At 34.8% G+C, this 14750-nt stretch overlaps 1 protein-coding gene across 1 annotated transcript; it reads right to left on the minus strand.

Moving 5' to 3' along the window:
- Positions 1–1308: 1308 nt before the first annotated feature.
- LOC142636208 (auxin response factor 6) lies at positions 1309–8938 on the minus strand. The gene is made up of 15 exons (XM_075810339.1): positions 7875–8938; positions 7685–7729; positions 7052–7164; positions 6154–6252; positions 6014–6070; positions 5775–5930; positions 5593–5677; positions 5190–5280; positions 4559–4723; positions 4354–4476; positions 3792–3867; positions 3495–3642; positions 2125–3365; positions 1812–2002; positions 1309–1709 (listed from the first exon to the last, which is right to left on the minus strand). The coding sequence occupies exons 1-15, from the start codon at positions 7897–7899 to the stop codon at positions 1511–1513; spliced, it is 2814 nt and encodes a 937-aa protein (XP_075666454.1). The 5' UTR covers positions 7900–8938; the 3' UTR covers positions 1309–1510.
- Between the last annotated feature and the right edge of the window lie 5812 nt (positions 8939–14750).

Consider the following 14750-nt stretch of genomic DNA (forward strand, 5'->3'; position numbering starts at 1 on the left):
GGGTTGGGGTTGTTGAAATGCCAACCTTACCTTTTAATGGGTTACTATTATTATTATTGGGTAGTGCCCTACCTTGTCACCATTCCATCCATCAAAAAGTTCCATCTATTACTCATAGCCCCACAACATGGCATCAGAAAAATACACAAACCAACCTTCAATTTCACCTTTACACAGTGGCCACCTAGTCCCACACCCTGAATGAGATATATCTCCCTTGCCCCAAATTGATTCAAGTTTTATCCTCATCAACAAACGAAAAATGGAAAATAGAATAAGGATCACATAAATATAGGGCATTGGGGTAAGGACAACACGTGAGGCACGTGTCAGACTTTGCCGACATAACTGGCCCCTATCTATTAGGGACACATTTTGGGGATCACATGATCATTCAGCTGAATACTATTCAACTTTACCCCCTCACGGAAAACAAGTCATGTCCTAAATTATCTAGATTTAAAGAGTAAAAATACGTGTAACGTTAATTAAAAACTGAAAACATATGTTTAAATGAATATACCAAAAAATAGTTCTAATTTTTTTTTAACACTTGAGTGTACTATACAAATCATTATCACATTTGATCCTATACAATGTCATAGAATCATGTTCTTCATAGGACACATAAAATAGAAGATTGGAAGACATACGGAAAACCCATCATGTGGATTAAAAATATTCCCACATGCTTTTCCTATAATTTTCAACATATCCATTTTATGCAATACAACTGTTCGTCAATTCCAATGAGTAAGTTCTCTAGATCAATCACTTTCAAAGTATCAAGTGCATGAATAAATATCTTGACTAAGCCTTATGTCAATGGAATTCAAATCTTTCAAATAATTGTAGTACCGCAATTAAAAGTTACACAATGGATACATAGAAAATTAAGCAACCATGCGTAAACAAAGTGTGCACGTGAAAAAAGAAAAAAAGAAAAAAAAAGAAAGAGTGGGATCAAGCACAATTGATAGATACATTGGGCCAGGCATATTTTAATATGATGATGAATTTAGAGCAAAGATGGGATTCTTCAATTTGTTTTTCAAAACTCAAAAAACCCTACAAAACACAACAGGCTGTTTCAATAACAACAGAAAGCATAGAGTTGTTTTCAACCCCTGGCTGATATAGATATCCATCACATAAAATTGAAGCCTTATGATTCTATCTCCACATGCAAAAAGTTAAATGTCAAAACATAAGAAAATGTAAAGTTAAACTTGAGAAGATGAATAACACCTTATGAACAAGTGCAACATCTTGCATCAAATAGACTGCAATACTACAGAAACAAATATCTATCTTGACAAACATTAATCTCCTAATATATATATGTATAGTATGTATTCCAAAAGCATAGAAAAACATAGAAGTGTATCATTTAATTACACTATTAGCTTATAAGAAGCTAGAACTAAGCACCAATTCTTGACCTCATAAGGCAGGAAGAGATGCTAATACTACAGAAGCATAGAATGGTTCTTAACCGGTTAAATATAGTTTAGTACTCAAGAGACCCCACAGACGTTATTCCAGAGCTCAAATTTCTTGAGTCCTGCCGGCCTGTGTAGTCGTCACAGCTGTTACTGGACAGCCTCTGAATTGGTACAGAATTCAGAAGCTCTAGACCTCGCTTGCCCATTTGCTGCACTTCTTGTGGTGACAGTATTTTGATACACCACACACTGTTTACAAACTCCCTGGTGTATAATTAAAAAAAAAAAAAGCATTGTCTTATCAATCACCTATCACAGTTTTATTTATAAATAAAAGAGGCAAAAAAAATAATGATGGAAACTCACGGCCAGGGGTCATCACCGAGGAGAAGAACATCATTCTCCCGGTCTACAAATACAAGCTGCCAGCCTGATCTCAGGGGGTCCTCCAACTCGCCTTCAAGGCCAAACATTTGAGCCAGCTCACCACGCAACTCATGGTAGCTACTAAATTTTGTGATATCCAGTGACCTACCAAAGGACCCTGACTTGTGAACCTGTTAATATTTACAATAGTCAAATCAGAAACAAGAAAGAAAGAAAAGTTAAATATACTAGGAATATGATTAAGAAAAACAATCTATTGCATACACAACATAAACCCAAAAAGGCAGCCCACCTTAACAAAGGTTCGGGTTGGTGGATTTACTTGGCCCACGTTTTCTGGAGACTGCAGGAAACCAGACTCATCAATGCAACTGGAAGGTGTTATTGCTGGATTAAGTGAGAAATCTGAGCCTGCAGTACTCATATAATTAGAGGAAGGGAAGGGTACGGTTGTGGAGTTGCTATCGCTGCCAACTCCCTTAAGACCTGACATCCCATTCTGCATTAGAAGGGTTGATGGCTCTATATTAACTCCAAATAGAAGATGGCTGTGAGGGTCAGTGCTCCCTTGGTCTATTGAGCACTCCCTCCCAGGAAAGGGTGGAAGAGAAATAGAATTTGAAGAGATGTTAGCCTGAGGCATTCCCAACTTCTCCGCCTGGGGCAGAACACAATGAGAAGCTCCAGAGGAGAAAAGAGGCTCAACTGCAGCTCGCTTAGATGGCCAGGTAGTAGAAGATATCAAGGAGCTAGTTCTGGGCAGGTTGAGAAGGTGGGATGATTCATCCTGGGGAAATGAACCCAACAGACTGTGTAGAGGAGAGACAATAGGACTGGTAACAGGATTCCCATTAGAATCAGAAAAACTCTGCTGTTGGCAAAGAGAAGGAATTGCTTGCAAGGATGGTGATTGGGATTGAGAGGATGAAGCAAACTGAGACATTGTAGAGACAGCACTTGGAATCTGTTGATGGTCAACCAGTTGCGGCTGCTGCTGCTGCTGCTGCTGTTGTTGTTGTTGTTGCTGCTGCTGCTGCTGCTGTTGCTGTTGCTGCTGCTGCTGCTGCTGCTGTTGCTGTTGCTGCTGCTGATGATGATGATGATGATTATTGAACGAGTGCTGATGCTGCAATTGTTGCTGAAGAAGTTGTGATTGAGCTTGAGCGTGAGAGTGAGATTGATGCTGGTTTTCCTGAACACCTTGTAGAAAAGCCTGTTGAGATTGTGAGTGCTGCACCATCTGGGGCTGCATCAAAGCAGCAGACCTACTTTGGAGATTCTGTGGTTGCTGGAATTGCAAAAGGGATGTAGGTGGTGCTTTGGAAGGATCCACAGCTCTCATTTCCTGCAGTGCAGCAGCAGCCATAGCTTGATACATATCAGTTTGCAAACCAAGCATGGAAGCATCAAGCCTTGGTTGCATCCATGGAGAGACCCCAATTCCCTGAAAGTTCAAAGATTGGATTCCACGATCTCCATTATCACGGAGCCACATGAGAGGAGAATTAACTCCCAGATCTTCATCCTTAATACCTTAAAGCAGAAAACATCAACAAAGAGAGTTGAAACTTTAGCCTCGATGGTTTAAGAGAATGGGAGTATGAGATGCGTTGTAGAATGTCAAAATATAATGCATAGCCCTAGGTAGGAGAAGATGAGTACCATGGAAAGATGGAAGTCCTGGTGGCCAAGGTCGCTTAAGCCTGAGAGGAAATGGAGATGGATACATTGGGAATGTTGTCAATGGTTCAATCTCCCATAGTGACACTCTTGGCTGCCTATCCCCTGCTGTGGATTCATCCCAGCCAACCTGCAACCATCATAACAACATTCACAATTTGATCTATTCATAATAGGATGGAGAATTAACCTGAAAGAAAATTGCCCTAGACAAGGTAATATTCTATCAAGTTACTTGTCAATACATAAAAATTATATCACCATTTGTTCTCAACAAACCTTGACAGAGCGCCAATGTGAATTTGGCCACTTTACAGGATCCAAGTCGCTTATGCCAGTTATCGTACCCATGTAGCTGAACAATATACAATGATCAGTCCATATTTCAAATTTAAAAGTTAACGTCTTGGGAAAAAATTATTTGCTACAAAGATAACAAATAAAAAGACAGCAATTTATCGGCCACAAAGGCATTTAATAGGAGCTCAATCAAGTGTAATACACACGTCATGCCTATTCAATCCAACCACAATTTACCCAAAGAGCTTTGTTTGTATATTGAAATACCAAATGATTAAAATATCTCATTGTTCTCTACATTGTCATGGATTTTATATTCAAAACATTGACCCGGATTTAAATATCCATTTAACATTCTCGCCCCTAAAATGTTGATAGTCGTTAATATATCACAGACTTTGTATAATTTTACTCCATAATATTCTATTTCATAGATTATCTGGGCCTGCTAACATGCTTCAGAGTGATCTATTAAAATATTAATTTAGGAAAACAGAGAGGCGCAGACAAAGTGACTAACAAGAACTGGTTTGACACCTACCGACGGACACTTGATTCTTCTGTTTCAAATAGCATCCTAAAGCGCATCCCAACAGATACACGAGTATGATAGACTGCTTTAACATACTTGGCCAGTGGTATGACAAATTCCGATGGGCTAGCTCTGAAAGAAGATTGATGTTAATTTAGAGGAAGCTGGTCATTTGAAAAAATATATAATTTATACCACCAATGAAGAATTGTACCTTGGGTTATAGAATATGGTAAAACGGCTGTTGGTTGCAGCTGCGTGAGCTGCAGCAGCAAGAAGACCCAAGTGCATGCTATCACTAGATAAAACTGATGACGGCATCACAGTTTGTGGTCGATTAGCACGCCGGATACCAAGGAGTAATTGATTCTTTTCATTCCTGATGAACAAGATGACATATCAGTCTGACCCAAAAAACACTATGTATAATATTTATCTATGTTCATATAAATTTAAAGAAGCAAGTTATGTGAAAGAGTCAGATAAGTTGTAATCTCCATGCCTTGCACACACAGTATATGATGCACGTACAGAGATTTTTCTCAGCAAGTACATCAAGAGAAGTTTTAGCTCAAAAAGGGCCTGATGGCCGGACCCAAACATATTTTATATTGTGCTTTTCTCTAAACCTACCGAGATGTATTTATCGACTTTCCAAGACAATGAATAGGTTACATAGCTCGGATCACCCAGAAAAGTTTTCTAGACCACAGGAATATCAATGGACAAATACAACAAGCAATGGGAGAGATACAGGAGAATGAGAAAGAAAAATTATTCTATGTCCTAATCCAAGTACAAAAAAGGTGAAAATGTCAATATCAGGGGATTAGCAAACTGCCTACCAGATAAAAAGCACTGAATCGCCAGCAACAAGTCTTTTAGCACTTACAAATACACTCCAGCCAGTTGTAAGAAGGTGCCTTTTGGGCTGGCCTGCATGAAAACAAAAAGGTAACGATCTTTAAGAGAGCATTTAGTTTAACTTGTAATGCACCCCAACCTCTGAACTGTGGAAAGTACAACACTACCTTCAATTATACATGATAAAAACCCTTACAAAGAGTGCAATTAGCTAGAAATATGCCAACAAAACTGTCGACATTTGGCTTACACTAATTAAAAGGATTCAAACTCAAATCTCACCATCTACCGCACTTCTTTTCTCTAAGATTTTGAAAAGAAATTTAAAAAATAAAAGGCAACAAAAATCATCCTTTTTTATACTGGTTGACTTAAAATACTCACCACGAAATATATGTCTAAATTTCCATTCATTATCATGCAGATCCCTTGCAATTAACTCTTGAGCAGGAGGCTGCTGGGAGAAGTCCTGCAGGTTGGAAGTTTGATGTGAGAAACAACACGAGATTTTGAACCACAAGAAAATCAAAAATTGATGACCGTATCTTCAGTTAAAAAATATTTACCAGTGGAGGAAACACTTTTTCAGCTGCTCGGCGAGGAACAGAGAAACCTCCATGAGTGCTTGTGTCACTGGCTGTCAAAGTTTTACAAAAATAGTTTGTTGGCTGTTTGCTGGGGGTGCCCAGCTCTGCTGGGAGGTAGGCATCCTTCTGCTCTTGCTGCAGATTAAGGTCATTATCAAAATGTGAACCAATTAATATGGTCAACAAACCAAAATGCGAATAAATACACAGTTGCATACCGGATTCAGAGGTTGCAAGGTCATCTGAGCATATACTTCATCTGTCTCAACATCTGCCTGAAGTTAACAAATTTGGATCCATCACGCACTGGCCTATAATAATTCAGAAACCAGAACAAACAAAGCTAGAAAACCCTTACATGCATGGTCACGTTGTGAAGTTGACAGATAAGTTGCGGAGGTAAACTTGGGTAGTTAGGAATATGGGCATCAACTTCCCTGTTGGTTGACGCAGCAACCTAAGTTGAACCATTAAGATATGCTTTAGATATAAAGGTTGGTATATGATTATTATATCTCATTTCAATGTATATGAATCATTCAACTCCTAATGATGAATCTGGCTTTAACAAAAAAAAACAAAAAATCAAAGCATGCTTATCCTCAACTATTAACATTCAAAAATTCTGAATTACGGACAGGCACCAATCAATCTACATGGACATAAGTTACAAATTAATATTTACTAATAGAAAAAGAATACTAGACAGGTTGACATTGATTTGATCTCCAGAAAAAGGGAAATCGTAGCTGAAGCTAATGGAACTTGCATAATCATTGATAGTACACACATATACGCACGCAGACAGGGAAAGATACATCTAAGCACAAAGAGTAATCAAACAGGCCTAGTGCATGCTTATATCATCATTATCAAAATTAACAACTCCAAACAAAGAACATGAGAAAGGGGAGGGAGAAGAAACAAAAACTTCTCGATCTAAAGCTATATATATATATATATATATACAGTTCCAATGCACTTGCAGTGCTGTCTAGGTCATCATCAGTCACTATGTATGTTAATCCAATGGAGTGGGGAAAAGTTAAAACCAAAAAAAGAAACAAAAGGAAAAGGAAAATTTATGCAGAAGGATCAAACAGCAGAATTTTTACTTGTCTAGAAAAAGTAGAACAATATTCATGATTCAATCTTTAAGTAGCAGGCAGAAGTTAATAAATTGGGAGCCCATTTCACAGTATCAGCTCCAAAATCCAATATTGCAGTCATTTACATCTCAACTCAAATATACTAACCTGTTCACTATGACCCTGGGGGAAGTAAACAACACGGCTTCCAACAGCCGGTAGTGAAACAAGAGGACCCGCACAGGCATGCCAAAGTTCAGAGTTTAGAACTCTCTGTTCACCTGCAAAATTTGTTTCTGTGACAAAGAGTTCCATGAAGAATACATGTAACTATATACAAAATTTGGAAATTACTTGAGAATTCCATCAGCATGGCTTCATGGCCATCCCATCATGGTAAATGTTAAGTTCAGGAACCAAATTAAGATACTAAGTGATGGCTATAACATAAAAAACCAAACCCCAAAGGACAAGAAACAGACAGAAATTCAGCAAGATGCAGCCAAATTAATATTTTGGACCTGGTTGCTCAGAATATGGAGGAGAGAGAAGAAGCTATAGCAGTAAACATTAAAAGTTTTCAGGTGGTGTCCAAGAAGCAAAAACAAAAGGAGGAAAAAAACACAAACATTAAATTATAGCTCTCTTGGATTTTCAGCATTTTTATTTTCCATCCCTATCATGATATTTCTCAGAAATCACAGTGAGTACCCATTGACATGTTCCCCCAAAAAAATTGATGAGAGAGAGAGACTCAGAATAAAAGAAATTACCAAATCTGCAAGAAATTAATTGCCATACCTTCCTGGGATTGAGGACTAAAACCTGCTGAAGAGAGCCTCATTCCTGCAGATATTCCAAAAGTAGTTCAAATCTAGTACTACTTTAGCTCAAAACTAATTATATCCAAAAATCCAATCTTAATCAGAACTACTAAGCACCGAAGTACCCCTAAAAAACACCAAAATCACTGAATAATCACTTTCTTTACCTCCTCTTTCACTGCACAATACCATGTCTTTTTACCTTTCCCTCTCTCTCTCTCTCTCTCTCTCTCTCTCTCTCCTTTTAACAACCAAAACCTTTCAAAGAGACCAAACCTATAGACTAAGAAACTTCATGCAAAGACACCAAAAACCCAAACCCAAAAACCCACTTCGGAATCTTCAACCGAAACCGGTTCCACTACAAAGCACAGTCGATTTGAGCCTCATCCGCACCTTACAATCCTCACCCACAACCCCCAAAGATTCAAACTTTGAACCCACAACTTCATGGTACAAGACAAAAACAAAAAAACTTCACCAAATTATAGACCTCAACATTACACTATTACAGCTCCAAATCCCAGCTCACAAAAAAAAAAAAAAAGCTTTTGGCTTTTTTTTTTTGCTTTGCTTGCAGTTCCACCCAGCTGGCTAGTTCCAAGACCTGAATTTTTAGCCCCAAACTCACAAAACCAAGAAAACCCAGAAACCAAAAACACTTAAATATGCCAATAAGAGACCAGATCTCAGCTTCAATGCACCAAAGCTGGCTTCACTACAAAGCACAGATCCCAATTCAAAACCAACCCAGAAGAGAGCTAAACACAAACAGCCAACAAAAGCAAATTTTTTTTTTTTCCTCCCAGATAATAAATTACTGATCACTGTTCAGAAACATGGGTAGGCCTTCTTCAAAAAGACCATATCTTTCTATATTTGCATGGACTGGATTTGGGGTGTGGTTGCGTTTGTTCTTACTTTCTACTAATGGAAATGGAGGCTTAGTTGAAACTAAAAGAGTGTAATGGGTTTTGTGGTGAAGGTAGTAGTGGTAGTGGCTGTACTAAGTAGTCCTCTCTCTCTCTATCTCTATTACTACTAGTAGTACTACTACTGCGTTGTTTGGTACCTCTGCTATCACTATTCACTATTGCTTTACCAGTTTCTCTCTCTCTCTCTGGTTTTTTTTTTTCTCTCTCTGCTACAATCAATCAAAACACAACCGCCATTATTTCTAGCTGTCTTTTTTATACCAGGGAAAAAGCAAAGCAAAGACTCATTGAGAAAGACATAGAGAGAGAGAGTGTGTGTCAGATTTTTTTATATATAGACACAGGAAGGTTTTGCATTTTTTGCTTTTCTTTTGTTTATGACTTTTCGTTCTCGTTTCAGAGTTTTCAGGCCATTTAGGAAAAAGTTTTACAAAAAAGCCTCGGTTCTCTACAATTTTACTAAAGCTACCCCTCCATTCCAACCCCAAGTTTTTTTATTTTATGCTATACTTTGCTTTTATTTTCTCTTCGTTTCTTTATTTTTATAAATTTTTTATTTATCTTGAAGAGGTTTTTTTTTTTTTAGTTAAAAGAAAATACAAAATTAGCTAAGTTACGCCAGTTCAGACAAGGCACTCAAGTTAAAACTCGCGAGCCAACTCTTATGAATGTCTACCAACGAAGAACTACTAACAGTGAAACTCAAATCTAAGTGGATTAAACAAAGTACCCAAATCTTGCCAACTGAACCATCCCATTGAGTAGAGCTGCATTTATTTCTCTTTTTTGCTTTTTATAATCCAAAATTTTGTATACTCTCTCTACTTTTGTATTGTGAATCTGTGATGGGCTCAAATGAAGTAAATTGTGAGTGTGAATTTTTTTTTTTTGTAGGAAGGTTGTTTTATTTTTGATATCTAGAATGGGAAAGTAATGGTAATTAGTTTGAATTAACATGCATGAAATGATTAGCTAGCGCTGTTTGCACAAAGGGTATGGCGATGGCTGTGGTTTTCTTTTTTCCAAGTAATGGTGATGGCTGTCAACTTGCAAGTTTGTACTCAAAGCATGTAAAGATGGGCCAACTTTGAGAGTCCAACTTGTAAGTCTTTTTTTAGATTTTGCCTATTAATACGTATAACATGACTCAGCTTCAATTTTGACCGCACTTTTTTTTTTTTTTTTTAATGAATAATATATTAAGAAGAAACATCCTAGAAAAAATCCAAGAAGAAAAAGAGGAGACGAAGATGGGTCATTCCAGTTCCAAAAGGCTGTCTAACAGGCTACATTGTGTTACAAAAAATTGACATTTCTAAAATTAAAAATGAAGTTAGGGATGGAGCCAAAATTTTGAGTTAGGAAGCAGTTTTACTGTTGATTGTGTGTGATGATTTCAACCTTTAACTCTACTATTTAGTTGCTTAGATTTTTTTTTCTATATAGATAAGGACAAAATTATTTTTGTTTATAATTTTTTAAAGGGCAGAGTTATTTATTTTGGATAAAATTAGTTAATTGAGCTTAATTTTTTTTTAGTTTTACTGGTAATTTTTGTTGTTGAACCTTTTTTTTATTGGACTTCTATTTTTTTTTTAAAGATTTCAGATTTATAAACTTTTTTATGGTCACTAAAATGAAAAAAATACTAAAGTTACAAGTTTTTTTTATAAATTACTAATGTGATAAGTGGTTATTGCTAAGTAAAAAAATGATGTGAGTGATGGGCCCACATGCAAACTAATAAGAATTTGCTACCAAAAAAGTTTGTAAAAATGTTATAAAAAATTTTGTGAGTATAGTATTACTCTTAAAATAATCAATAATGTTGTTAAAGGGAAATAAATATAATTTTATAGAACAAAATTGCTAAAATTAGTACAATATATATATATATATATAATAGTATTTTAAAAAAAAATTGGGGGGTCATTGTCCCCCCTAGTCCAATGGTGGTTCTGTCCATGAATGAAGTCCCAACGGATTGCACTTCATATTTAAGCCCAATTAATTGGAGTTTATTATTTTTTTATAGAGTTTTAACATATTGTGTCTGCTATTGATAATTATGTTCTTTATTATTATACCAAGATAACAATCGGTTTTTTTGGATAAGTGGGGATTGAATATCAAATCTCTTATTCAACTATTAAAGACTTTACCAGTTGTACTAATTAAAATCCACAATTAAAATTCATTCATGTATAGTTTTGTTAATGGTGATAAATATTATTTAGTCTTTCGAGAAAATAATATAATACTTTCTCTACTCACTTAATAATAAGTCTCATTAATTAAATTTATTTGTGTAATCTTCATTAATATGAAAAAGACGGAGTAGGATAGCACCATATTTTGGAATTATCTGATAATTTTTCAAGAAATAGATATTATTAAAGGAAAATTTATGATGCAATTAATTAATGGGATTGGAAGTTTGAAAGAAAAAACTCAAAATTGAAAAAGGGAAAAGGAAAAGGAAGGAAGTGGAGTAGGCACCTACGATCATGGTGTGATTCAAATTTGAAATCTAGGACATATAAAAGGAATATGGTTTCAATGATTCACATGAAAAAGAGGCAAGGATGTGGACTGGGGAGGTTCCATAGCAAAGAATGGGAAAGGGAATTGCCATGTTTGGCACTGCCTCTTACATAGTCTTTTGACTTTAACCTTTCCTATTCCTGATATGATTCGGCCATAAATTTGATAAAGATAATGAAAGAACCAACTTTGAGGAACAAAGGAGAACTGCAAAAAAAGGTTTTTTTTTTTTTTAATTTGATTATAACTTGTGAGTACCCACTTTATAAATATATTGTGAGCTCTAACACTAGGTCTAGTGGAGTGTAGAAATTTGAGTACGCACATAACTTAAGATGTACAGATGAGAATATGAGATATTTTATTAGATTGATAGGGAATGTAGTATTCCATTTTTCTTTCATTAGGTCCACTCGTTCCATCTATGTACTGTTTGGGATGACCCTAGTGTAGATTTTGAGATTATACTGTCCACCTCAATTAAATCGAAGGAAGATTACAACCTTTACAAGTTACAATGGGACCTTACAATTTCAATTTACTAAAGTGACATTGCTTGATTTTTTGTTTTCTAAAAATTTATCTTCTAGTATCTTTCTTTCTTGTTCTAGAAATGGCTAATAATTGTCTTTGATTTTTACAAATTATTTTTTCCATTTAAGGATACAGGGCTGCCCAAGCATTTCGGAGGTCTAAAGCTAAATCTTAAAATGGGGCATTTATGTTGTCACTTAAATAATATTTAACTAGCATTTTATATATTAATTTTTTTAAATTCATTCTTTTTAATTTTTAATATGATTTTTTTTGAGAAAATACTAAAGTTATAACAAATTTTACTACAAACTGGTGTTGTAATAAATGTGATCAATGACATGAGGCTTACAAAAATACTAGAAATATTATAAAATTTACAACATGAGAATTACAAAGATATATCACCAATCACAAATATTAATTCAAAAATACATTAAATAGTTTGTTGAAATCTACCTATCATATTTATTGTCACATCAAATTATAAAAGTTATGAAGACCACCACGCACCCTTAATGCAGTGATCATTCCACAAGTATAAGTTCTTGTGGAGTGTGGGGTGTGGGAGGCAATGACCGATATTTAAGTCTCTAGAAGGGAGTTTTCCACACATATACACTTAGATTATGTTAGAGTAGAATTTTTATCTTGTATAAAAATAATTAAATAAATAAAAGTTATGTAGTAAAATTTATAGTATTTTTAATATTTTCCTATTTAAGTTACTTGTGATTAGTAATACGTCTATTTGTAAGACTTATATATTTAAATTTGTCTTATCTCTATCTCTAGCATTACTTAATTCTTTTAGCGTTCTTAATAGTAAAAAAAATGTAAACTAAAATGTTTTAATATCTCTTAAAAATATTTATATATAAAAATAAATAAATAAATTTGCCCCCAAATTTGGGGCCTTCTCTAGTGAGGGGCCCTAGGTAATGGCCTAATTGGCCTAAGCCTAGGGCCGGCGCTGTTAGGATACAATCATCTCTCATTCTTTTTTTTTTTTTTTTTTTTAAGGGGACATAACCTTCAATAATAGTTTGATAAACATCATAGTCTAAAATAATATGAGGGCTATGTGAGAGGGGTGTTTGCGGTGCGATTTTGGGTCATTTTTAGCACCGCACTTTGCGATCTGGTTTAGCTAAAATCATAACTGCACTGTACCTTATTTTTGCGATCACATGTGCAGTGCGGTGTGGTGTAGTGCGGTTTAAAATTTAGCCAAAACCATAACCGCACCGCACCTCATTTTTGCGGTCATATATGTGGTGCAGTGTATAAAATGCGATTTGAATAATTCGAAGTTGGTATATTTTTCAAATTTTTGGTTTTTTTTGCTCAGCTCAAAACTAATTTTTCCCTTTGTTTTGGTCCAAATTTTAAACTATTGAGCTAGTTTTTATTTATTTTGGACTGACTTTCTTAATCAATACTTGCTAAGGTTATCAAACTATATATATATATATATATATATATATATATATATATATATATATATATATATATATATATATTTGAAAACTAGGGTTATTAAACTATTAATAATATATTTAATATTAAAAATATTAATATATAGAAGGGTGCGGTGCACTATTACTTGCAGTGCAATGCGGTTATGCCATTTTGCAGATTGTTTTGGTGCGGTTTACGCGGTTTGATGAGCACCCCTACTATGTGTTGTATGACGTACTGAGTCTCTCTATTTCAAGTGAAATGGAAACGCTTATATTTCAATTTGATACAAATTTTATAAAAACTTATGCATCAATTGAAAAAAAAAAATTCAAATATTTATATATTATAGTATTATATTACTAAAGTAACATTACTTATTTCATTATCATATCAGATTATAAGTCTTTTATAATATAATAAAAAGTGGAACAAAATCAACAAATTGCACGCATCCTAATCTAATTACAATAGCTGTTCAATTATAAGAAATGCCGAAGCTCGCAGTAGGATATTTGGGTCATCGGCCACCTACCTTCATTAATGGATTAAAGTTTTGTATGGTGAATATGGACACGTTGGGATGCAGACATGTCCAATGACCGATGCAAAGAAAATACCTGTAACTGAACTTTCTATGAATCATAGTAACCACTAGTTCAGCATCTAGTTCAATCTCAACATGACTGAGACCCAAAGGAAATTGCAAGTTGAAACACCACCGCCGAAGACCCCACAGTTCACTAAGGACAGTTGTTGCCCCTAATCAATTGATCTAGAATACCCTCTCATTCTCATTCATGCACCGGGAGAATAAATCACGAATAATTAACTCCACTACTAGCTTTTCATTGAATGTTTAAACAGAGGTAAGTTTGTCATGAACTTTTTTTTCTTTCTTCTTTTTGACTCATTTGATCAGCATCCCTAGGGATTTCTAATGATCAATGGATGATGTGTAATATATCACAAAAAGTATTACACATCTATCTTCGTAAATTTTGAAGTAAAAATTCACTTTTTTTTTTTTTTTTTTTTTATAACTTTTATAAGTTTAAATTATAGTAAACTTACATTTTAGACACATCGAATGTGGCAATTGTTGTACACATTTGCGATGTAACAAATTTTGTTTGTCTAATACAATGTAAACTAAGTTTTTTTTTTTTTTTGGAGTAATTATGAAGTCTATTGAATATTAGAGAAACTCGAATAGGCCGAGGAATAAGTATAGAATTGCAATCCAAATTTAAAGCCTCCATGACAACAAAATAAGGCTGAGCATAAGAAATAAAAGGCTCAATTTGGCTATATCCAATTTTTGCAAGGACGTCAGCTACTCTGTTTGCTTCTCTGTACCAATGTTCAATTTTCACTTGCTGGAAAGCTTGAAGAATGGCATGCATTGAATTAATTTAAAAATCAGAGGAGAACGACTAATACACTACTAAGAAATAGTGATTTTTTTTTTATTGATAAGATGGAAGTAATAAATAAAAAAATTAAAAGATATGTCAATTAAAGAATTAACAGAATGTATAACTTCAAAAAGAATAGAATGGAGAAAAA

Source organism: Castanea sativa, chromosome 5, assembly GCF_040712315.1.
Source record: "Castanea sativa cultivar Marrone di Chiusa Pesio chromosome 5, ASM4071231v1".
Lineage (NCBI taxonomy): Eukaryota > Viridiplantae > Streptophyta > Magnoliopsida > Fagales > Fagaceae > Castanea > Castanea sativa.

What these genes read in the sequence shown, in the direction of transcription:
- LOC142636208 (XM_075810339.1), bottom strand. Translation starts at nt 7,899, where the DNA reads ATGGTATTGTGCAGTGAAAGAGGAG. An exon ending in AAAAAGTGTTTCCTCCACTG is followed by an intron (nt 5,678 to 5,774) that starts GTAAATATTTTT and finishes TCCAACCTGCAG; the next exon opens with GACTTCTCCCAGCAGCCTCC. An exon ending in ACCATATTCTATAACCCAAG is followed by an intron (nt 4,477 to 4,558) that starts GTACAATTCTTC and finishes ATCTTCTTTCAG; the next exon opens with AGCTAGCCCATCGGAATTTG.